Source organism: Cyprinus carpio, chromosome A6 (genome assembly GCF_018340385.1).
Source record: "Cyprinus carpio isolate SPL01 chromosome A6, ASM1834038v1, whole genome shotgun sequence".
NCBI classification, from domain to species: Eukaryota; Metazoa; Chordata; class Actinopteri; order Cypriniformes; family Cyprinidae; genus Cyprinus; species Cyprinus carpio.
In genome coordinates this window covers 22217554-22242175 of record NC_056577.1, presented here as the reverse complement: position 1 = coordinate 22242175, position 24622 = coordinate 22217554, and the positions used below count along the sequence as shown (strand labels likewise).

Sequence of the window (24622 nt, the reverse complement as noted above, 5' to 3'; positions counted from 1 at the left end):
TCTATTTTCTCCCCTCTCGTCTCATCTCTCTCGCTCTCTCGCTCTCTCTCTCATGTTCCTCGCTCCCTCACGCTTTCACACCGATGAACACGCTGTGTGATGATTGCTACATGTGGGCAACAGTAGATATCTCTACACAAGACCAGAGCCACGCTAAACCCATCGGATAAAGCAGCTTCCCCAGCCTGAATCAAAGAGCTGTCATCTACAACGGCAGTGAACTGTAAAGGTAAAGGCTTCATATTCATAACCCTGATCGATTGTTGCATAAGTTGCTCACACTGGCTTTGTGTGCCTAGGATATTTGTCATAGTGTACAGCTCTCACCATCTGTCCTCGTGTCATGTCTTCTCTTGTGTAGGGAATTGAGCATAACAAAGCAAAACAGATCATCCATTTGGCTTTCACATTTTAAAATTTATGAGTGATGGGAAGTTAATTGTTTATATTAATTAAGTTTATTATATTTTGTTGTTTAATTTTGTTGCTGGTGTTGTTTTGGGAATGTCAGTGTCATTCCTCATCTGTGTTTGCATATATTCTCGATTACTTTTCATTAGAAAGTGCAGAAAAAAAAAATATACAGAACATTTCATGCACATAATACCAGTTACTTTGTAACTGTAAACTACATTTTGTTTTATTTTTATTTTTTTAATTTTCTGACATGCACAATTAAAACTGTGTGTTTGTTGAAGGGATTGGGCAGCTAATCCATCTCTCCAGCAGTAACTATGAAGGCTTTGTAGGTTTGTAAATGTCAGCAAGGGGAAGTGACAGAGATGAGGGGAGACTTTGAAACACCCACACGCACCACCCACTGCTCTTTTTGAGACACACTGGAGATATGTTTCATTCTGCTGTAGAGAATCCTTTTTTAAAGGCACTTTCACATGGATACTATGTTTATAACTTCGAAATGGTAAATAATGCACAGCATCTTAACATTAGTTAAAATGAAATTGGAAGCACAATGCACATAAAAATGAAAGAGACTCAATTTTTTCACCGTTTTCAACTAAAAATTAAAACATTTTATGCATTCTGGCCATGAAAATGCAAACTTTTGAAAATGGGTTTCAAAGTTTTTAAAAATGATATTGCTTTCTCCATATAAACTACAAAAATGTGAAAACAACAACGTCATGATCATGTGTATTATGTGTGTGCGTAGGCACATATGCTGCGTCCAAAATCCCATACTTCCCTACTACTTAATAGGCAAAAAAACTGTACGTGAGGCAAGTACTGTATATGTCCGCATTCACAGTATTCGAAAAACAGTAAGCGAAAAGTACCCGGATGACCTTCTTCTTCCGGATGGGTTCTGAAGTGCACATTTGATGGACACTTTACTATCCCATGAGGCCACAGGAGAGGATTTATGAATGGCAGTGAAATGACGCAACTGATGCTCATAGGTCATGTGACAGTAACAGCGTGGAGGATGTAGTACGTCCATACTACCCTCACTATATAGAACATACTTTTTAACGGTTGTGCAATAAATTCCAAATCAAATGAAGTACCTACTCAGACAGTATGCAATTTCGGACACACTGATAGTGTTTCTTTACAAAGTTACATCAGCTACTTGCCTGATTAACCATTTTCGTGTATACATGTAAACAGGGATCATTTTGACAACATTGTCATCTGCAGGCTATGAGAAACTTTTCAAATACGCAAAGGAAAAACTTTTCCATTTTTAGTATATTGTCTTTGTGTAAGTGTAACCTCAGACTAAAACCATAAAACACATTTTTGTTAAAGAAATAATATATATATATATACATATATAAATATATATATATATATATATATATATATATATATATATATATATATATATATATTCTTTCAGCTAGTTGCAACATTAGGTTAGTTTAAAGTTGAGATACTAAAATAACTAAACTATATATATATATATATATATATATATATATATATATATATATATATATATATATATATATATATACAATAAAATTGAATCCAAAATTTTAAAAACTATATATATATATTAATTATATTAAAATAACACTGCCATAAGACCCTTATGTTCATTCATAAAATATTTTGTAAAATTTTATATTTTTTCAATATGAGTGTAGTGTTCTTATTTTACCGTTCCATTACATACATTTTACTTCTAAAAAAAAAAGTGTATAAAAAGCAGATCTCGTGCCAGAGTGTCACCAAAATCTGAGCCGGTGATGGGCTGCTGTTCGACAGGGTAACTGCAAACCTTTGCAGGTTTTATGGGCAGGTTATGAGTCCATAACCTGCCCATAAACAGTACTGAGATTAGAAGACATATTTAAATTCAAAATAAAGTAAATTCAGTATTATAACAAATAAAGTCAGTTTATGTTATGCAAGGCAAAAAGCATTTAAGTCATGCGAAACAATCTCTGTTGATGCGTTTAGCTGACTGACATCTCATCTCTGTATGTTGCGTTGCGTAAAATAATATAATTTACAGCACAGTAAAGACTTTATAGATGGAATAAAATGTATACAACCCTTTATTTCACAGAAGCAGCACACCAGTTCGGTGGCACTGAGAACCAGGGCTCTGAACGGTTCAAGGAACGGTAACGAAAACCGGAAACGAACAAAATTTTCACAGGAACAGAACCAGAAACAAAAACGAAATCAAATTTTATATTTCCGAACAGAATCAAAAATTTGAAATGGCCATTAACCGGTTAATAACATTATTTCATCGTTCCATTTAACATTTGAAATTTGCTGTCAACCAATCACGAATCCCAGTAGTACGGCCTATGCAAATGTGACACTGAAGCCATAGAGTGAAATGTCCGCTCAGCTGTGAAGATTCAAGATTCAAGATTCAAGATTTTTATTTGTCACATACACAATTATATAGAGCATATATAACCAGCAGTGAAATGTGAGACCAGCAGTGAAATGTGAGAAAGACGCGCACGCCGCGAGACGACAGTATTTAACCACAGAGCTACTGATTCAGACTGATTCATCATAGGTAAGTCGCAATGGCAATGCACCGCCCTTAGAGTTTATCTGAGGATAGTGTAAGATGAATTCAACAGATCACACACACCTGCAGCGCTTCTGTGAATGGAGAAAACAGAAAAACTATAGGCTTACATAAAAAGGAATATACACTAAAAATATTTCACTTAAATCATATTGACAGATCAATGAAACGAAAGAAAAAATGTGCTAAATTACAGTTCATTGTGATACGTTCCAAAGTTTTCGGAAAGGAAAACGAAACAGCAGAGAGTAGTTTTCTTTATTTTGCAAAAGCTTTACAGTTTTAATATAACTCAATAACTTTGAATAATGTCTTGCTTCTGTATAACCAACCTGCGTTGGTATGACCATCGCGCCGACGCCTTACGCGCACACACAACATAATTTTGCTATATTGAAGCCTGTTCATTATCAAAATAAAATACAGTTAAAGAAACAAATAAAAAGTTACACTGCTCCACTGTACAAAATTTGTTGCGTTCAGCGTGACCGTGCCTCAATGTGCTGATATAGCCGATGTGAAGGATGATGTTTTATGTCGATGAAAGTACAAACACTATATAATAAATAATATTTTAGCATCCAGATACGTCTGGAATATTGAAACATTTGGATTCGGACCGAATGAGAGAGGTAAGCATCGGCTTCAACTTAAATTAATTTGTTTTTGGATTTACATTTTTATAGCCTAAACTTTAGAGAATTACTTTCAGAGAGAAACTAATAACAATTTTTTATAATGTTTGTAAACATTTTGCTTTAGCCTACACTCTAAAAATGGCTGGGTTAAAAATAACCCAATTGGCAACCCAGCGCTGGGTAAATATTGGACAGAACACGTGCTGGGTTAAAGTAACCCAGCATGCTGGTTTACACATTTTTAACCCAGCAGGCTGGGTTGTTGAGAAAACCCAAGATATAGCCATTTTTACCATTTGTGTGTTTGCATTTTTGTGGTTCTGGGTTATTCTTGCTGGGTTATTCTCATAATTTCGCCTATGCTTAAGAAGACAATCATGGATTAATAAATAATGAAGAATACAGGTTATTTAGACTGCTAAAAAAATATATTTTTAATGCAATCTGACATTTACAAATGTGTCAAAATTTTTACCAATGACAAACTCATTTTTATTTTTTTTTGTTTCCCTTGTTTCCAGCAAATGCAAAAATCACAGAAATACAAATTCCAATAAGAAAATTAGTTCTGAATGACCCGTGTCTAGCTGTTTAACTATTACATTTTGACATGTTTAACTATTTAAATACACAGTGAAATGACATTGACAATTAAAATTTAAAAAGACAGAGAATGCAAAATCATTTAAAGATGTCTTAAAATTTATATAAAGTATATAATGATTCCTAGGTAGATGTGCACTGCTTGGGGTAGTAAAGGTATAGTTCACCCAAAAATGAGAATTCTGTAATTTATTACTCACCCTCATGTCGTTACAAACCCGTAAGACCTTTGTTTATCTACAGAACACAAGTTAAGATAGTTTCGATGAAATCCGAGAGCTTTCAGACCAGGGTGAGTAATTAATGACAGAATTTTCAGTTTTGTATTAACTATTGTCAAACACTTAGAAAGCTTTGAAGCGAAGATCTACAGCTGAGAGCAGTGTACTCTGCTATAGAGCCTGTCTATGGATGGACAATTTTAAGGAATTGCAAATTATACGTTTTCCACATGTGACAAATTGTGATATAATCCAAACACAATCGCAGATCTTGCATTACTGTTTGCGTTTTCACGAATGCACAGTGACTGCCAAATTTCAAATGGAAAAGCAAAAAAGTCCATTTGCAGCTGTATTTTCCATGTATTATGAGTAATGAGCCTGTCATATTGAAAAAAAGTACAGCGTCAAAAGCAGCTTTTACAGTATTAATTTTAATAACAGATTCAAATAACGCAAAACTAAAACAATAAAAACACAATAATCAAATAAATTCAGTTCATCATTGATTCAGTGATTTATCGTCCAGCTGTGCAATCAAGTCGACGATATCGCTGGATATTCAGTGTCCCCAACTAAGCAAGCCAGAGGCGACAGCGGCAAGGAATCAAAACTCCATCAGTGACAGAATGGAGAAAAAACCTTGGGAGAAACCAGGCTCAGTCGGGGGACCAGTTCTCCTCTGGCCAGACGAAACCAGCAGTTCAATTACAGGCTGCAGCAGAGTTTGATTGTGCAGAGGACTCATCTGGTTTCCGCTGTCTTGTTCCGATGGCCGTCTAGGAGACAAGGTCTTTACTGGGGATCTGTCTCTGGGGCTCATCTAGTAGTCCTGGTCTCCGCTGACATTCAGGGCTGTAGAGGTCATCTCTAGGTGCTGATCCACCATCTGATCTGAATACAGACTGGATCCCAGTGGCTACGGTGACCTCGGAAAAAGAATGAAACAGACTAATGTTAGCATAGATTCATCAGAAGAACAAGTACATCTGGTGTTATTAATTACCATGTCTGTTTTTTCAATTAGTCGCACATGTAACATGCCAAAACTCAAATGGAATCGCAATTACTTTAGCATCTGAATTTCCAATGCCTCACATGGAACCTGTGCTTTTAACCAAATATTAACCAAATGCTTTTCACCTGAGGAATAAAATATAAGGTAAGATGTATAGGCAAATAAGAGTAGAACTGCAATGTTGTTTTGCTGACGTGCATCAGAACGCAAACAGTGAGAGATTTGGGCTAAAAACTACAAAATATCTCCCAATACAAACACACCCCCATAGTATAGTCCCACCCCTGACGCGGATTGACAGGTTTCCGTGTAAGGCATCTGAAATTCAAATGCTTTTTAACTGCGTTTGGACTATGTCACAATTTATGCGTCCACATGTGGGAAAATGCAATTAAATATACAATTTGCAATTCCTTTTGAAAATTGTCCAGAATGTCCTTACCTGTCCATTGATTATGATCAATGTCTGATAGATCTGCTGGCATTTTCAAATCCTCATGACAAATGGATGGGGTTTGTGACTCTGCTCGGTTAAGGAATTCCATGTTTGTTCCAACCTATAAAATAAATTAAACAAAATACAGATTGTTTTAATAGCAATGATTCACCTATGAGTAGGTCTACAGAAGCTGAATATGCTATAGTGATTGGCTGAAAGGTGTGCTTTCAAACTGTGTAATCAATAGGATGTTCCAGTCAGTATAATCAGTTTTATATTAATATGCTGGCTATATCGAAACACACATGCACAGTCACTGGCACACAGATATGTGAGATCACACTGCATAGGCACACAGAAATTTATATGACAAGTCACGTAGGCACTGGGTTACTCCGCGGCTTTTAAATAGTCCATATATAAACAGTTATAGGTGTAACGTTACCAAAGTGATTAAGGACAAGTCAAAAACACGATCTGGAAATGAAAAAATGGATATATGATGAATTCGCTCATTATAAATTATGCACATTCTGAACAAAAAGTTACATATTGCAGCTTTAACTATAGCACGAAACAAAATTATATGTGCGTTTAAGTTACGCATGAGTTAGTTGATTTTCACAGACAAACAATTATGTATGTTAAATGTATAATAAACTTGAACTTACCGTTAGACGTCTCGATAAGACTGCACTCGACGAGTTTTTCTCTCACAAATGTAACGTTATCCATGTGCTCTTCTGACAAGAAAAAACAACATTTTGAATTACGACTTACCAAAAACCTTTATTTACGTATGTAAAAAGACTTTAAACCACACAGGCATCAAAAATCACCTCACTAACGCGGCCTACTTCACTCGCTGTGCGTGCGCGCACTTTAAAATGTATCGAGGCCCTGAGACGTCGATTCTTTTCCGGGAATCACTTCTTGTCCGAGAATTGAAGAACCGGTTTATTTGAACCGGATCTTCGGTTCTTTTAGACCTGCGGTCCAGCGACATTGTACGTAATTTGTATGATTTACATGTCGATATGGACAACTGCAGGCATTTGTATTAGAGCAGAAAGTCATATTCACTTATTTTAACTCATTTGACTCACTTAACGTTAAATGTTAAATTCGCTTTTCAGTGTCAGAAACGACTCTTTCCTCTTTTTTTTTTAACAGATATTCACATATTTCAGCTTTCCGTCACTGTCTGATACTTAATAAAAACTGTATTAATCTTTCGTCTTAACACGATTATGCGAGTAACGTACACGTAGCCGTTTGAGGTAAACTGTCATTTAACATAACTAATGTTGGCCTGTAAAAAGTTATAATTCTGCCAATTTCAAATAATTATTAACGAAAACATTAAATAAACTTACCTTAAAACAGTTGAAACCAGTGGCTTTGACCCGTTGTTCTTCCAAAATGACAGTTACAGGAGCGATTTAAACATCTTCAAGGCGCGTTAAATAACCCAGTGCTGGCCTGAAACAACCCAGCGTTGCAACCCAGCAGGTTTAACTCAACACCTGGTAAACTGAAACTACCCAAAAGTGTTTAAAAAGTAATAAAATAACCCAACAAAATGACCCAACAGACTCAGCCCAGCATTTTGGGTTAAAAAATAACCCAGCCGTTTTTAGAGTGTATACAGGCATTTTAGACTTCATTATTTCGGAAAGTAATAGGGCTAATAAAATGCAACATGAGCCACGACAAGGGATTTTTTTTTGTGTGTGTGTGTGTGTGTGTGTGTGTGTGTGTGTGTTTTTCTTTACTCTCAAAACGCAGTATTATACAAGTGTTTTTTGTTGTTGTTGTTGTTGTTGTTGTTGTTGTTGTTGTTGTTTTGTTTTGTTTGTTTGTTTTTTGTTTGTTTGTTTTTTTAACAATGCAGCAAATATTTTTTTAATATCTTAAAAATACTTTGATGTCTTTAAAGTGTTGACAGATTCTTTTGTTTTGTTTGTTTAGTAGCCTACATTTGGCCAAAATCTAGAAAAGATGATGCTGTAGGCTATTGGCAGACTAAGCGCAGCGGGTTATTGGCTAACGTTACCAGATCTTTCTTTTTCCTTTTCTTTTGAGTAAAGAAAACACTGTATCTTATTATTATTATTATTATTATTATTATTATTATTATTATTAGGCAAATTATAGGCAAAGAATTTTTTTTTTTTTTTTTTTTTTTTTAAAAAAACGTTATTAACCGGTATTTCTTCCACCCGAACCGTTTCGGAACGGTAATAATATCAGAGGAACACAGGAACAGAAACGGTAAAATATCAATTCTGCTCGAAATGAACCGATTTAATTTTTTTTTTTTTTTCTTTCGTTTTCAAGCCCTGCTGAGAACAGCTCTCTCCTGAAGAGTAAGCAAAATGCCCACGCTCTGCCCAACAGCTGGTTTGAAGTAACCGCGTGCTAGGTTGTTTCATCAAAGGAAAGTGGAGGGGTATATACTGTAGATTCAGTTGTCAGTGAGATTGACCCAGCCACTAACCCAACGGCTGGGTAACACAAAAACTACCCAGCATTGGAAAAAAAACAACCCAACAGGCTCAACCCAGCAGTTGGGTAGAAAAAAATAACCCAGCATTTTTTAGAGTGTATAAAGTGTTACCCACGCATGTTTAATTGAACCTTTTCTTTCCCCCGAACTGAATTTGGCATCATTGAATTAGGCCTGTTAGCACTGAGAGTGTGAATATATTAAAACTAGACAGTGGTATTTGAGAATAAGTGTTCCTCGTATAACCATGCTAAAACTGCTGTTCACATTCACACAATTGCAGTTCTGTCCAATTTGTCTGAATTATGGCCCATTTGGCGGAGCAGCCAGTATGTGCTTACCTATTTCAAACAGATGTCTCTCTGTCCCAGATTTAATGAGACCTCACACAGATAAGGAGCATTTATTCTCATTTTTCAGCATAATGTACAGCCAACATCAAATCACATTTAATAGTTTATCCTACAAAAAAAACAAAGTGAAACAGGGCTAGCTGTTTTGAAGATTTCTAAATAAAGCAACAGTGACCTTAACTTCAGAGTTCTGTTGGACCGGATGTGATTTGACTAGACAGTAGCCATCACGTTACGTGGGTGAGGACCTCAAAGAGGAAAGGACATTGACAAAAATAGAAGAGAAAGAACCGTAGGTGGGCTGTAGCCTGGCGTTACCCTGCAACTGTCACGGCAAAGCGTGAAACAGGGTGTAAATGAAGGTAATGTCTCTGGGGCAGAGACACACCTTGCTAAAACAGGAGCTAAACCCCTCACTCTCACAAATCCCTAGGAGACATGTTCTTTGCGGATGATACCACACTGAAAAACAGCTTAATTCAACCCACACTCTGAGCAAAAATAATAATAATAATAATAATATTTATATATATACTTACAAAAGGAGGTTTTCACATTGATACCATAGAAGAACCATTAAAACCAAACTTACACAATTGTAGAGGGACATTTTAATAACCTGAAGAATCTTTTTCCACTAATATACTCTTTAATATAAAGTTTCCAAAAGGGGGGTTCACAGTGATTCATTAGAAGAACCTTTCATTGAACATTTTAATAATTTAAAGAATGTTTTTCCACTATAAAGAACCTTTTGCACAAATGAATTGCTGAAGGTTCTTCATGGAGCCTTCAATTCCAATAATGAACCTGTATTTGTAAGAGTGTAAGGTGGTTAAGTGGCCTCCTAGCCTCCCCAAGCTAGTCTGTTTTGATGGGTTTTTTTGGGGGATGTTTTGAGCACTTTAAAGATATTCTGTCTTAGAAATTAGCTTGGCCAGGCTGGGAGACCAGTTTAAACCAGCTAAGATCAGCAAACCAGCTCAGACTGGTATAAGATGGGGGGATTTCACACCAACATCATTCAATCATTCAGCAGATGTTTTCATCCAAAGCGACTTGACAAATGAGGAACATCACAAGCAATTTATTATACATGAGTCAACATATTGTCTGTAAGCGTTGCTGGAGAACTTTGATGGTTAAATATTTTAGGTTCTCAAGGTTAAATATTTCCCTTGTCTATTCCAGAACATGGAAAGCAAAACTAAGTTAAGTTTGGTTAAACCAATTGCATTAATCTTTAACATGGACAAGCCAAAGAGCCTGGAATTCTAAAATAGTAAGAGTGAGGGTAGAAGATCAGATGGCATAGCACAATGAAAGTGGGTAGAGGAGTCTCAGCGGGAAACCTGACATCTCACTGAGCTCCATCCGACAGTAACACTGCAGGGACCTTCACATACTGAGCATGAGGGTGTGGTGCACTTTTCGTGAGATGAGTTATCTTTGAGGGAACACTCAAAATCAGTGTGTCAGTTTTCATATTATTGATTTATCAGTTATTACCGCAAAATATTTTAAATAATACCAATTATTATTATTATTAGAATTAAAATATGTATGATTATCCCTTCTACACCTTCTTTAAATCTTTGAGAACTTTAGCAGTATTTCAGGCTATAAAATAAACTGTTGGGGGAACTGGATGGCCAGATACCACTTTTCAATTTTCCTGTTGTTAATAGTATTACATATCTAGGAGTGTCCATCAGTTCCTCACTCAACATGTTAATTGCTGACAACTATAATAAAGTTCTAAAAAATGTAGAGGATGACCTCAATAGATGGGGGATGCTCCCTACCTCATTTCAGTCCAGACTTTCAGTCATTAAGATGAACATATTGCCTCATTAATTTTGTGAGTAGTATCCCCGCTAGCTCCACCAGTTGGTTATTGGAAGAAGCTACATTCAATTATTAGCTCTTACTTATGGAATAGAAAAAAACCCAGAATTAAAGCTTCCATTCTACAAAGACATAGATTATCAGGAGGTGTTAATTCGCCCAATTTTGAATGGTATTCCTGGATTTTTTTTTTTTGCGCTCACTTGCTATATGGTCAAATCCGGATATGTTGGCGTCATGGCATCCCATTGAAGAACGTTTAATATATCCATATTGTCTGTCTAGTCTGGTATATTCTAATATACCCCATAGTACAGTTAAACGTGATTTTGGTCCAATAATCTCTTATCTTTTCACGGTATGGCATAAAGTTTACCGAAAATCTCAAACACATTCTTCGCTCAATCCCCTTTTTTCAACAATCACTCACTTTTAATTGGGAAGAAACCAATTAAGTTCCCTCAGTGGAGCAATAAAGGGGTCTGTGTCCTCAAGGACATCATAGGGGAACAGGGTCTTCGTACATTCCATGACCTAGAGAGAGTGTATAATTTATCTGGCACTTTTTATTTTTATTTACAGTTACGCACAGCAATGCGTGCTCAGGGTGTTCCTTGGGGTATAGAGTTGGGGAATCATCCCCTCCATGTAATCTTTGATACTAAGGGTAAAATTAATGGTATTGTCTCAGAGTTATATAAGTTTATTACTAAAGCTTTATATAAGCCCTTATCACTTCTCAGACTCTGGAAGACAGATACTAACATCTCCCAGGACCCAGACTGGTGTACGGTTTGGTCAAACATACCCCTATCATCTAGAAACCCTGATCATTAAATGATACATTATAGATTAATCCATAGGTTTTATTTAACCCCGCGAAGATTACAGCAAATGAAACTTAGAGACAACCCATACTGTGATTTTTGTCTAGACAATATTATTGCTACTTTTTACCATATGGTGTGGCAATGTCCAGAGGTCAGTAGATTTTGGCATAGTGTTTCATCCATCTTGTCCAGTATTATCAAAGTACCCATTTCTCTTTCACCATGCTTGCTTTTGTTTAATGACAACTCTTCTCTAAAGCTAACTATTAACAATAGGCGCCTTCTTCTGGCTGGTCTGACAGCCGCCAGAAGGATGATAGTTTGTCGCTGGAAACCACCACATACATTGTTAGTGAGGAAATGGCTCTCCTCTTACCGGGATATTGTTCAGTTAGAGCTTTCTACAGCACATTTACATTATGCCAAAACCTTTAATATTGACTGTTGGTCAGAGCTATTAGAAAAAATAAATGAAATCATGTAGATAAGGCCTCTCTCTCTCTCTCTCTCTCTCTCTTATTGTTTACATCTGATATGTCTTACACATATGCTGCCTAGTGTTGTTGTTTTTTTTTTTGTTTTTTTTTGAAGGAAGAAGTCAGGATGTGCTTGAAACTCTCAAGTATGAGATATTTATTTAATTTACACAATGTCCAATGTCCTGTCCTGTGATTTATGATGTTATGCGGATCTTTTTGGATATTACAATGATAGAGGAAGGATGGACGGTTGGCAATGGGAAAGGGTTGAGAGGTGTATGTGGGTGTATGTGTGTGTGTGTGTGTGTGTGTGTGTTCCCCCCTTCCCCTTTATTTATTTATTTTTTTAATTATTTTTTTTTGTTAATTGTTCTATACCTTGAGCAAATCTTGTTAGGGGTTGGATGGTGGGCTGGGGATGGGTAGGAAATGGAGGATATGGGGAGGAGATTGTTATATTCTCAATGACGATGTAATCAGCCTAAGGTTTTTTTCTTTCTCTTGTGAAGGTGTTTCCTCTCCAATGTGTAAATAATGATTGTAAGAAAATAAATAATTGATCACAAAAAAATATGTATGATTATTTACAGATTCTTTTTATTGATTTTATTATTTTTTTATTTTATTTTTCGTCTAACATTGTGATTATGCTGTCCTGCTATGAACTGTATTTTCCAGCAGTGTATACTAAACTAAACAAACTAATATGCAGCATTTGGGAGTTTCATTCCCGGCCATTAGCATCCTATTTAAATCTGAGACAGGACCCACAACCATGAAATTTCTCTGAGCACAGAAACTCAGATCCCAACATCAAAGACAAATTGAGAATATTAAATTGGCAAACACTCACAAAAAGGGAAGGAGAAAGTTACCCGGCATCTCATGAAGATTTTATATGGATGAAACATCATCAGAGTATCTTTTAGTTAGCAAACTCCCTGTAGCTCGATTTGTGCTGCATGGCTGCATAGAACATGAACTGGCTTCTCCCTGCCTATATAGATTTGTCAGTGCATTTTATAAATAGCATGGCACGTGTTCTCATCCAGTGCAGGGAAATGATGAATAAGCCTCAAGCATCCAGTGCATCACTAAAATATTCCCATCTTGAGAGAATTCTGATTGTTTAGACAGGCTGCAATTAGAATACTGTATGTATCATAATTTCTGCAAGGCCTCACTAGAAATGGCATGATGGTCTTAAAATGCATTTACTCTATTTTAGTGCATCCTATTAGCAACATGCAGTGTTGATATAACATAAAATACTTGTTTAACCTCAGATTTAAAACTACTGGTAACACTTTATTTGAAGGTGTCCCTGTTACACGTTACATGTACTTACTTTTATTATAACAATGAATTATGCATACATGCAAGTTGCCAAACCCTAATTCTAACCCTAACCATATAGTACGTACATGTAGTTAACTAATATTACTCAGTACATAAATGTATAATTACACAGTAACAAGGACACCTTAACATAAAGTGTAACCCTTTTTTTTTTTTTTTTTTTGGAAAATTGACCCCTTCTTAACTACTTTGAGAGCTTTAGTCATATTATCAAACCACCTTTTAAATCAAGAACTTCAATACCAGAGCTAACTGCACATATTAAATATACCTTTTCTTTAAAATGCATGCTAGACATACCTCCCTAGGCTTTTCTGATTCTAATCGAAGGAATAACACAGTTCTTTTTTAAAACACTCATCAATCACTAATTACTCCTATTATCATCAGAGCAACAAATTATCATCCATAAAAAAAAGAAATAAACAATCAAATTCATTGCAAGTTAAAAATAACTAAATGTGAAAGCAATAGGTTGCATCAGCCTCATAGGATGAAATGGTAAGAGAATGAAACTGCAGGTGCAATAACAAGCAAAATAACGTGAGTCTTATGTTGGTCCAAATGTTTTATTTTGCATCAAGGGAAAAGGTGACATCTGGCATGCTAGTAATTGTGAACCATGGGAATAGCGATTAACAAAATATGCTCACTGAGGAGTGGTATATATACGTGTAAATCTTTTTCATTTTCACAGGCAAATCAGCTCTTTGCTTGTTCCTACATTACAACTGACTGGACAAAACGGCATTGCAAGGACATTCAGTGAGTATCCATTTATCTTTTCATTGATGTATCTCTCTTTCTCTCGCTGTCTGTCGCTCTCTGTCTCTTGGTCCTGATTGATTCTTCTGTGATGTAAATATACAAGCAGAATCCATGATAATGCTTCATTTGAGGGCCAGGTGCACTGCTGCATTTCAATGATTCACATTTTGAAGGAATATTCATGTCTACGATATGGTGAATCCACATCTCCAGATAATTACTGAACATTGCAATGGTGTGTTGTATAATGCAGGCTCATGGTAACATCTGTGAGCATCACTACAATCTAATCAAGCAGGCTATTATGCACACCTGAGCTGTTATTATTATCAGTAATTTGGTACATTCTAAAAATAACTCCTCACTGGTCTCTTATGAATACTTTAATGTCATTGACAGCTGCTAATCTTTTGTTGTTTAAGATTGCTTTGTTTTTCTTTCCTTTTTGTCAGGGCCATGAAAACTAGACTAGGGTGCCTGTCTAACAAATCAGACTCATGCAGCGATTTTTCAGAATTCCTGCCTCCTGCTCAGGAGAGATCCACAAGATACTTGAAGTGAGCAATTTGTTGTTTTAATAAAAAGAAAGGAAAAGCGTTCATTGGCTGTTTTATAACTGTAGCTGATCATGTTTGGCTGTCTCAGGTTATCTACGGATGAGGTGACCAGATGGGCTGATTCATTTGACGCTCTGCTGTCCAATAAGTGTAAGTCACTTTACACACGATTATGTGTTTGTGTATGAATTACTGAGTACATTTGATTTATTGTTCAATTAGGGACACTTTTGACTACTTTTAATAAAATTTTACCTAGACACATTTAATCTATGTTGAAATATTTATCACATGTAACTAATCAATAATAACATTTAAAATTGTATATAAAAAAATAATTGTTAAATAAATCTCTGTTAAAGCAATTGTCACATTATCACATATTATTATCAAATTGTATGTAAAAAAAAAATCTTTAAAACTAATTATACTTTTTTTAATTAAAAACGTTTTGGAAACTAGTACAAAGCAATATTTATATATGAAATATTGCTTTGTGTGTTTATTTTCCACAACTTGTTATAAATACACTTAATAGTCTGGTATACGTAAGCTCAAAATAGTGACATACTGAAAAATGTAACATTTCAACACTCTTAAAATTCATGATAAAGAGAGATAAAAGTTTTAAGCTATTACATTTTAAATTATTAAAATATAATTGTTTAAAATGTACTTTAAAGTAAAACTTTTAATTTGATGTTATTACAAAGTGCACTTTTTAAAAGCGTACTTATTAAGTGTGTTAAGAAACTGTAATCTCTTTACACTTACTGTAAGTGGTCTTTTATTTTATTAATGTTATACTACAGTATATGCAAGTACAGTTAAATATACTTTTAAGACATGAATTACATGACAAGTCCACATTCAACACAATTAAGCACACTTCTTTTTCACAAGTGTTGCTAGGGTGTCGGTAGGATACAAATTCAAGTTTATTTGTAAAGCGCTTTTTACAATACAAATTGTTGCAAAGCAACTTTACAGAAAATTAAATTTCTACAATATTTAGGAGTAGCTTATCAGTGGTGACTGTCAGTTTATGCACATATGGCAGAAATGTAAGGAAAAATCAATTAAAGATGTAATCAAACAGATGATGAACACTATTAACAGCAATTATTATATGATGCAGTCAAACTTATAGAAAAGTTTGGTAGTTCTGTATGTTGTTTCAGGGTTGGCATCATCTGAGGTCCTCTAAAGGCGTTGGCATCATCTCTTCTCAGGTGTTCTGGATCCAGACTGAAGCTTGTGTAAATCCTAGTTACAAAAACAGAAAAAACAGAGAAACAAATAGAGATATAATTAAATCATTTGATCAGATATAACTGCAGTCCCAGATTATGAGATGCATTATTTGAATGCTTGGTCAAAGAGATGTGTCTCTAATCTAGATTTAAACAGAGAGAGTGTGTATGAACCCCGGACATTATCAGGAAGGCTATTCCAGAGTTTGGGAGACAAATGCGAAAAAGCTCTACCTCCTTTAATGGACTTTGCTATACTAGGTACTACCAAAAGCCCAGAGTTTTGTGACCTTAGGGAGCGTGATGGATTGTAGCGTGGTAGAAGACTAGTTAGGTACCCAGCAGCTAAACCATAAAGGGCCTTGTATTTAAGTAATAATATTTTGTAACTAATATGGAACTTAATAGGTAGCCAGTGCAGAAACTGTAAAATTGGAGTAATATGATCATATTTTCTTGACCTGGTAAGGACTCTAGCCGCTGCATTTTGGACTACCTGTAGCTTGTTTATTGAAGATGCGGGACAGCCACCTAGCAGTGCATTACAATAGTCCAGTCTAGAGGTCATGAATGCATGAACTAGCTTTTCTGCATCAGAAACAGGTAACAATGTTTCGTAGTTTGGCAATGTTTCTAAAATGGAAGAATGCTGTTTTTGTAAAATTGGAAATTTTAGAGTAAAGTACTTCAAGTCTTAAGATTATATTTAAAAAGAAATGTACTTGCAGATAATATAAATGACATTAAAGGCCACTTAAGTGTACTCAGAGAGAGTACACTTTCATGACTGTTTCTTAAAAGAGAGCCAAAAACACTCTATTTGTAGCATATGACATTGAATGCAGCACAACCTATCAGACACATCTTATCACATATAATAACCAACAAAGCACAAAAACTCTTTGTCCTACTGAATCACAAAATTCTGTTGATATAATGATGATGATATAATGATAATAATGGATGTTATGTCTTTCACTGACTGTTATGGCTTTGTCTTTCACTGACTGTCAATTAATTACCAGTGTATGCTGGGTAAAATTTCCCCTTCAGGTAGCACGATCTGTAAAAAGTATTTCAGATATTCATAGATATCATGTGACGTCACACTGTGGTGCATTGGTCTATCTGCTTTGCTGTGGGCTGTGATAACAGCAAATCACAATGGATTATTTACCAAGAGATATGGATGTATAGGATCATTTTGGTTAAATATTTCGAGTAAGAATCAATGTACATTTACATTTTAGTATTGTACTTAGCAGGCGCTCATCAGCTCAGGATCTAGCAAAAAGTTAAATTCACGCGTGAGAGTGCAGCAAACGCGGCTTTCTTGCTTTGCCCAAAAACTTTCTTTGTGCTTACCACCTAAAGCTAATACATGAACGAGATGTTTTTGATCTTTAATCTAAGTACAGTTTTGTGAGCTAGAGTGTTTACGCTGCACTAAACTTTGACGAGCAACACTCCGATCCACAAACAAACAGATGATGAAGAAGAGGAGGAGGATGACGGTCCAGCGTATACAAGGAAAAAGGTTTGTATTTTTAGTTCCACATTCTTATTTTTAGGAATGCAACTCTACTAAGAAAAACTTGTTTTTATTTCATATTACTTCAAGGATGTTAGAGTGGAGAGGATTTGTTTGTACTAATAGCATTATGATTCTATAGAAGATCGATGTTGGCCATCATCCTTATTATACTTCTCTGACTGGACTAGAGCCAACGAGAAAGTAAGTTCAAGGAAATGTCATTGACCATTATACCATGTAATATTTAACAACAACTGAAGAAATCTTAACTGAAGAGACTAACTGACCAACAGGAAGCTATTGATCTGCTGAATGTGTATTTTTCAAGCATTTTATTGCAGCATTCACTGTTATTTCTCTGCACAGTGATGGCGAATGAAAAGTGTTTCTATTAATTTACTTAAAAGTATAGTTAATCCAGAATTCTGTCATCTTTACCTTATTGCCATGTGTGGACAACATGAGGGAGATTTAAATTTTTTGGTTAATCTTTAGTTGATGATACACACTTTAAATATTAATCATGCATGGCACAGCTACTTAATGTGCTATCATTATAATTAGTCTGTCAAACAACATGTACATTACTACAATATATATAATTTTATTCAGTTTGGTTCATTAGTGTATATTTTTTGCTCTTTCCAGGTACAGAAATTAAAGCTCCCAAGCAAAGAACCCACCGGATAAAGATGGAAAAAAAATGTTTTGGTGGGAAGACGTTACACAATGACCACAACTCCTGATAAAAGATTTGGAAAATGAGCAACAACCAAGGAACAGTAGTCACTGATTCACTCAAAAATGATCCATAGGTAATGATTTCAATTATTTTGTAAGTACAAAATGTGTTTAATTCCAAAACTTTGCCATTTATCAATCCAATTATAAGTAAATGCATTGGTAATTTTGCTAAATGTGTTAAATATTTCATCTACACATATTGTATAACTGCTGTATTTTACTGTAATTGCATGGTTTTGTAAATAAATTGTGTAAATAAATTTTTCTCATGCCAGCTTGATCAAGCGAGTTCTTTAATGGGCTTGAAAATTGCATTCATAATAATGAGATGTTTACAGATTTGTTATATCATGTTATTTATGCATTATAATATAATTAAAATGAAAGTAAAAGTTTTGGCTAGGTATCAGTTTTAAATGATTTTTACAGTAGATATAGAAATGAAACTGGGCCACATCTTGCACACTGTGCACATTAGAGACAGACCCATTCGGGCTTGGATGTGGTGTTCTGACGATTTTGCTACCTCCTATTGAAACAGGTAGCACAATGCGACAACAAAAAAGAAAGTGAAAGTGAAGTGACGTGACATACAGCCAAGTATGGTGACCCATACCTGGAATTCGTGCTCTGCTTTTAACCCATCCAAAGTGCACACACACAGCAGTGAACACACACACACCGTGAACACACACCTGGAGCAGTGGGCAGCCATTTATGCTGCAGCGCCCGGAGAACAGTTGGGGGTTCGGTGCCTTGCTCAAGGGCACCTCAGTCATGGTACTGAAGGTGAAGAGAGCACTGTACATTCATTTCCACCACCTACAATTCCTATCGGCCCGAGACTCAAACTCACAACCCTTGGCTTGCAAGTCCAACACTCTAACCGTTAGGCCACGACTTCTCCGTAAAAAAATGCTACCCATCAGATTATGCTTTATTAACACCTACCCCAACCCTAAACCTACCCTTACAGTAATGCAAATACAGTAATTATGTGTTGTTCAGCGTGAGAAAATTGACGCAATATTGATGTGCACATGCGGCCAGGTGCGGCAGATGGTGGGTTAGTCTCCGGCCGGTGAGAATTTAAATGAAACTGGCCCAAGTGTATTTTGCTATCTGGGTCACCAGTGTATGGAGAGGGATTGTGAATGAGGTAGATATAAATATCAGCAAACGTCAAATCTGACAAGTAACTTAACTTTAGTGGAGTCAGCAGTTCACATGACAGAAAATAAGAATTTAATCCTAAAGTATCTGCTTTCTTTAAATAATGTTGTTTTTCGTTGGTGGTCAAATGTGCTATTTTGGTTTACGATCACAAAAGAGAGGATAGGCAAAGGTCCTATAGATGGCGGCCACAACAAAAAAGTCACGTACCTGAAACCCATGAATAAATGTCTTCCTGTGTCCAATAAAGCAGGATACATGCTTAGCAGAAAATCTGTTTTAAAAGGACAAGATAAATAAATAAATAAAACAATGTCCAAGCTAAAGGAGAACGTTTTGTTCCCTTGCCAGCAGGAGAACATTTTGCCTCTGTATTGCCTCTTGATAGTCCTTTCATTGAATTTCCTGAGAAACACTATTGTCTCATTTAGCCACCCTGCTGTTATGGACTTTAACTGTATCCAAGAGAAGTCTAGCTTACACAAAAAGGATACAGGGTTAAAAAAAAAGTGCCTTCCAGCAGAAAAGACCATATGATAATCATAAAATATGTTTAATAGAACTGAGGCTCATTGGAAAAACATGCCTGTGGCGACATTTCTGCTAAATGCATTATATATGCTGCATCTTGCAGTGAGTGGTGCTAAAAGCTTGTTCAGTTTTATCTGGAACAGATTATGTGAATCTGTCAATGTTTCATTACACTTGTTGTACTATCACGCCAGTTCAGAAATAAAATGAGTGGTGCTAAAAGGCTAATGCTCCATTGTGTTTCAAAATAAAGTACTATCTACTCTAGTGTTAACAAAAACAAACATGAGATAAAAATGCATTTGCTTAAGCAACCATGGCATTTTAGTTTGCTTCTACCAGTCTTTAAGTTCTGTTATTATTAGTGCAAATTATGCTGTACTGGGTGAGCTACAGAGCAAGTTTACTACGTCAGAAAAGCCATACATATAAAGCTGGTTATGTGATGCAAATGTCAAAATCTATTAGTTTCACATCATGCACTACTGTAAAATGTTTTTGAGGTTGTGTGCAAGGAACCACACAAAAATGCAAATAATCTGCCCTTCTAATCATTATTTGTGTGAAAATTAATAAAAGTTGTTGCTGCCACCAGTGTTCATTTCAGCTGCAACCTGCAGTGATTTTTAATTACGGTTTTGTAGTTTTGTCACAATGTACTGTAGGTAGAGGCATGGGTTTCTTGTGTTTCTGTAATTCCTCATTTGAAACACGTCACAAATGTGACAAAGAAAGGAAATGCAACTAGCTTGGCGTCTTTGGGAAGCATTTCCTGTATCCGGTATGACTTAGATATGGCATATTAGATGTGACAAAGACATATTGGTTTTAATATAGTAAGATGATTATCCAGAATCTTATTTATCTTTATTTTATAGATGGTTTGGCAGCCTTCAGAACCTTCCTCAAAACAGAGTTCAGTGATGAAAACATTGAGTTCTGGTTGGCTTGTGAGGACTATAAAAAGACCAAATCCTCTGCTAAGATGATGTCTAAGGCCAATAAGATCTGCAAGGAATTTATTGACGTTCATGCTCCCAGAGAGGTATGTCGACTGCTTCTATAAAACCATAGCAACTACACCTAAACATATAGTACTCTTGTAGGTACTGTATGTTCATTACTGCTTGCTTGAGAGGAATTTGTTTGAATCACCAGAGCTATACATAATGTTGCTAACTAACATAATTACAGAGTATATTAAAAACAATTTAATCAGTATGTATGTGATGTTTCCAGACATTACAGCCAGTCATAACTTGAAAGATTGTGCTGTTTCCCAGCTTTATATATATATATATATATATATATATATATATGTGTGTGTGTGTGTGTGTGTGTGTGTGTGTGTGTGTGTGTGTGTGTGTGATACATCACTGACCCTAAACTTTTGAATGGTAGCATGTGCTAGTTTAGGGTCAAGAAAGAAATAGTTGTGATCAGCAAGGAAATGTCAAATTTATCAAAAGTAAACAGTAATGACATTTATAAAAAAATACTTTTTCAGATAAATAGTTTTTTTGTTGTTGTTGTTGTTGTTGTTGTTAAAAAAAAATGAAATCTTAAAAATTGTTGACACAGATTTCACAAAAATATAGCACAACCATTTTCAGCATTGCTAATAAATAGAATGATTTCTGAAGGATTATGTGACACTGAAGACTGGAGATGAATGAAAATGAAAATTTAGCTTTGTCATTGCAAGAATAAATTACATTGTAAATTAAATATAAAACCATTATTTTAAATTGCAATAACATTTCACAATATTGATGTTTTTACTTATGGTAGTGTGTATATGTACTATTAAAATCAACATTTATTAAAACTGTACAGTTTTATGATATAAACCAAACATTTTATAAGACCTGTGCTATAAAGACTTTTCCTCCATCAGAGTTTGTACTTTAGCACCGCCTGCGCTCACTTCAGTTCTTCCCTGGCTTCAAATCTAAAGATCATCTTCTTGTTCAGCATGACCTTCAGATATTTTGTGATTCACTGCTTGTTATTTGGGAAGCACAACCATGTCCTTAAGCATCCTGACTGTGTGGGTCACAGAAAATACAAAAAAAAAAAAACTCCTTTAAGTTGGGACATATCTACCAAATGTAATTATCCTGGTCTCTTTGCTCAGACAAACCACAAACTGAATACAATTTGTGACAGTTCAGAATAGTGAAATATGATCACAAGAGATAGATAGTTTTTGTATGAAGTTTATTTTCTCTCTATTTTGACTTTGCCAAACATTTGTTTGATTCTAAGAAGTGATAAAGAGCAATTGTACAGAATTTAATATTATCTAACTCTCATATCTCTGAAGGTTAACATAGACCACAGGACCAGAGAGGAAACCAAACAGAGGCTTCTGGAACCAACTCCCAACAGTCTCAATGAAGTCCAAGCTAAAGTGTACAGCCTCATGGAGAAAGACTCATATCATCGGTTTATAAGATCAAAGATCTATCAGGACTTACTGAACAGGACACAGATATACTGTCAGAGGAAATCTGTTTAAAAGTGAATCTCTATTTGCTTGCCTGGTTAGAGGATATTGAGATAATAAAGCAGACTTTAATTGTAATGTATAGCACAGTCTGTGTGTTTACAAAATAATTAGATGAGAATAATCAAATAAAAAAAGGTCAAAAGACGAACTAGTTCCTTGCATCTAAACTTAAACACGACCCTGTACTGTGCTTCTTTGCCCAGTTATATTTGTAACATGTGGCTATATTCTCTCCCTTCAATTTCGATAGAATGGTCGATGTTTCTTCTGAATGCTGGCAAGCATGTAATGTAAATCTAATGTAAGTCTCTACATGGGTAATATGTAAGAGTAGAGTATGATAATTTATTTTTCTTATCTTCAATGTTACTTGTGTACAAATTAGCACTGATATGTTTCGATAAAACAACTAAAGACATGCCTGCGGTTACTGCATGCAGCCTCTGACTTCAAACATCTCTCATTGATTCTTTTCCCTTAAAATCTTAAATCTAACAATACTTCAATCCCACACACATACGCACACTGAATATATTTTTTGCTTTGAAGTGATATTTTTAATGTAACGTTTATGTTTATTTTTGTTGTTTATTAATTTATTTAAGCTTATTCTTTCACATGTTGATGTTCTGATGGTTTACAATGACATGTTCTTGTGATGATACTAGATCAAATAAAGTTTGTCACTTTGAACAGTGTTGGTTTGTGTTTTTTGGCTGAAAATATAGGCTAATATGTGTTGTCTGTTTGAATATTTGTCAAGCTTCATTCCATGAGTTGTCTGGAAAATGTAATAATACAAACGAAATATACAAACTGATTTTAAATCACTCCACTATAATCAATATTTTCTTTTGTTTTGCTGTAACATGCAGTAGTTTCAAATGTTCAAAGTTTTATTTTTCACATTCACAGTGGAACAAAGGAAAAGGTGCTGTACTTTCTCTGAGGGAGATAAAGTAGAGAAAAGGCAAAATAAGTGTAATTTATTTAAGTTTTTTTTTTTTTTTTTTTTTTTTTACTATCAGTGCTATAAATAGCACAATGTTAAAGGAATAGTTTACCCAAAAATGAAAAATTGCTGTAAATTTACTCTGCTTCAGGTCATCCAAGATCATCTGCAGCGAATGGGTGCCGTCAGAATAAGAATCCAAACAGCTGATAAAAACATCACAATAATCCACAAGTAATCCACATGAGTCCAGTCCACCAATTAATGTCTTGTGAAGTGAAAAACTGTGTTTGTAAGAAACAAACCCATCATTAAGGCATTTGACCTGTAAACCATTTCTTCTGACCAAAATACGAATCCATAATAACACTTAATCTGGTGAAAACATCTACCCCCTGTTGTCCTCTCACATCAAAATCTACTGACATATTTGTTCAGACAAGACACCTTTTTACTGGAGAAAGCAATAAATAGAAACGTGAAGGAGTTATGTCAGTCACTTGTGGATCATTAAGATGCTTTTATCTGCTGTTTGGACTCTCATTCTGACGGCACCCATTCACTGCAGATAATCCATTGGTAATCAGTGATGTAATGCTAAATTTCTCCAAATCTGTTACGATAAGGAAAAAAAAAAATCATCTACATGACCTAAGGGTGAGTAAATTTTCAGCAAATTTTCATTTTTGGGTGAAAGTTTAAATTGAGTAGCCTACTTAAAATTATTGAGGTAATTTGTAAGATGTTCAGAATGGAAATCCATTCAGAAATAAAACATGCATGTTCGGTGACGCATAATAGAAAACTCTAGACAGTGCCGGTGTCCTGACATTTTATCCTACCCGTCAGATTTTCCTACCTGGGTTTACTGTGCATGCGCACATCAATATTGCATCCCTTTTCTCATGCTGAACAACAATATTTAATGTATCTGCATTACTGTAAGGGTAGATTTAGGTAAGTGTAAACTTTAAAAAAAAACAAAACAAAACCTAAAAAAAAAAATTTATTTTTGGATTCCTGTAGCTGTATCCCTTCTAGCTATAACCGCGAATATAACACATAATTACTGTATTGCATTACTGTAAGGGTAGGTTTAGGGTTGTGGTAGGTGTAGACGTTAATAAACCATAACCTTACAGGTAGCATTTTTCATTGTGGAATTGTACTCTCCACTGTTTTAATGGGAGGTATCAAAAACTGACAGGGTATAGGACAAATCGACAGAACACCGGCTGGACCTAATAAGCGATATAAGCAGTTTCTAAGGGCCCCG

The 24622-nt window shown here is 35.3% G+C and overlaps 1 protein-coding gene and 1 long non-coding RNA gene across 3 annotated transcripts; both read left to right on the top strand.

Moving 5' to 3' along the window:
* LOC109086728 (regulator of G-protein signaling 8-like) lies at nt 1–23087 on the top strand. 2 transcript variants are annotated; one of them, XM_042758466.1, is made up of 6 exons: nt 1–229; nt 14020–14087; nt 14539–14647; nt 14736–14797; nt 20761–20927; nt 22209–23087. In XM_042758466.1, the coding sequence occupies exons 3-6, from the start codon at nt 14547–14549 to the stop codon at nt 22401–22403; spliced, it is 525 nt and encodes a 174-aa protein (XP_042614400.1). In that variant the 5' UTR covers nt 1–229; nt 14020–14087; nt 14539–14546; the 3' UTR covers nt 22404–23087. The 2 variants fall into 2 exon arrangements, with proteins under 2 accessions (XP_042614400.1, XP_042614398.1); XM_042758464.1 differs by having other exon boundaries at nt 6–229; nt 14543–14647.
* LOC122145330 lies at nt 16444–18249 on the top strand. The gene is made up of 3 exons (XR_006160274.1): nt 16444–17437; nt 17574–17635; nt 18083–18249. It is a non-coding gene; the product is annotated as an uncharacterized LOC122145330 (long non-coding RNA).
* Nucleotides 23088–24622: the final 1535 nt, after the last annotated feature.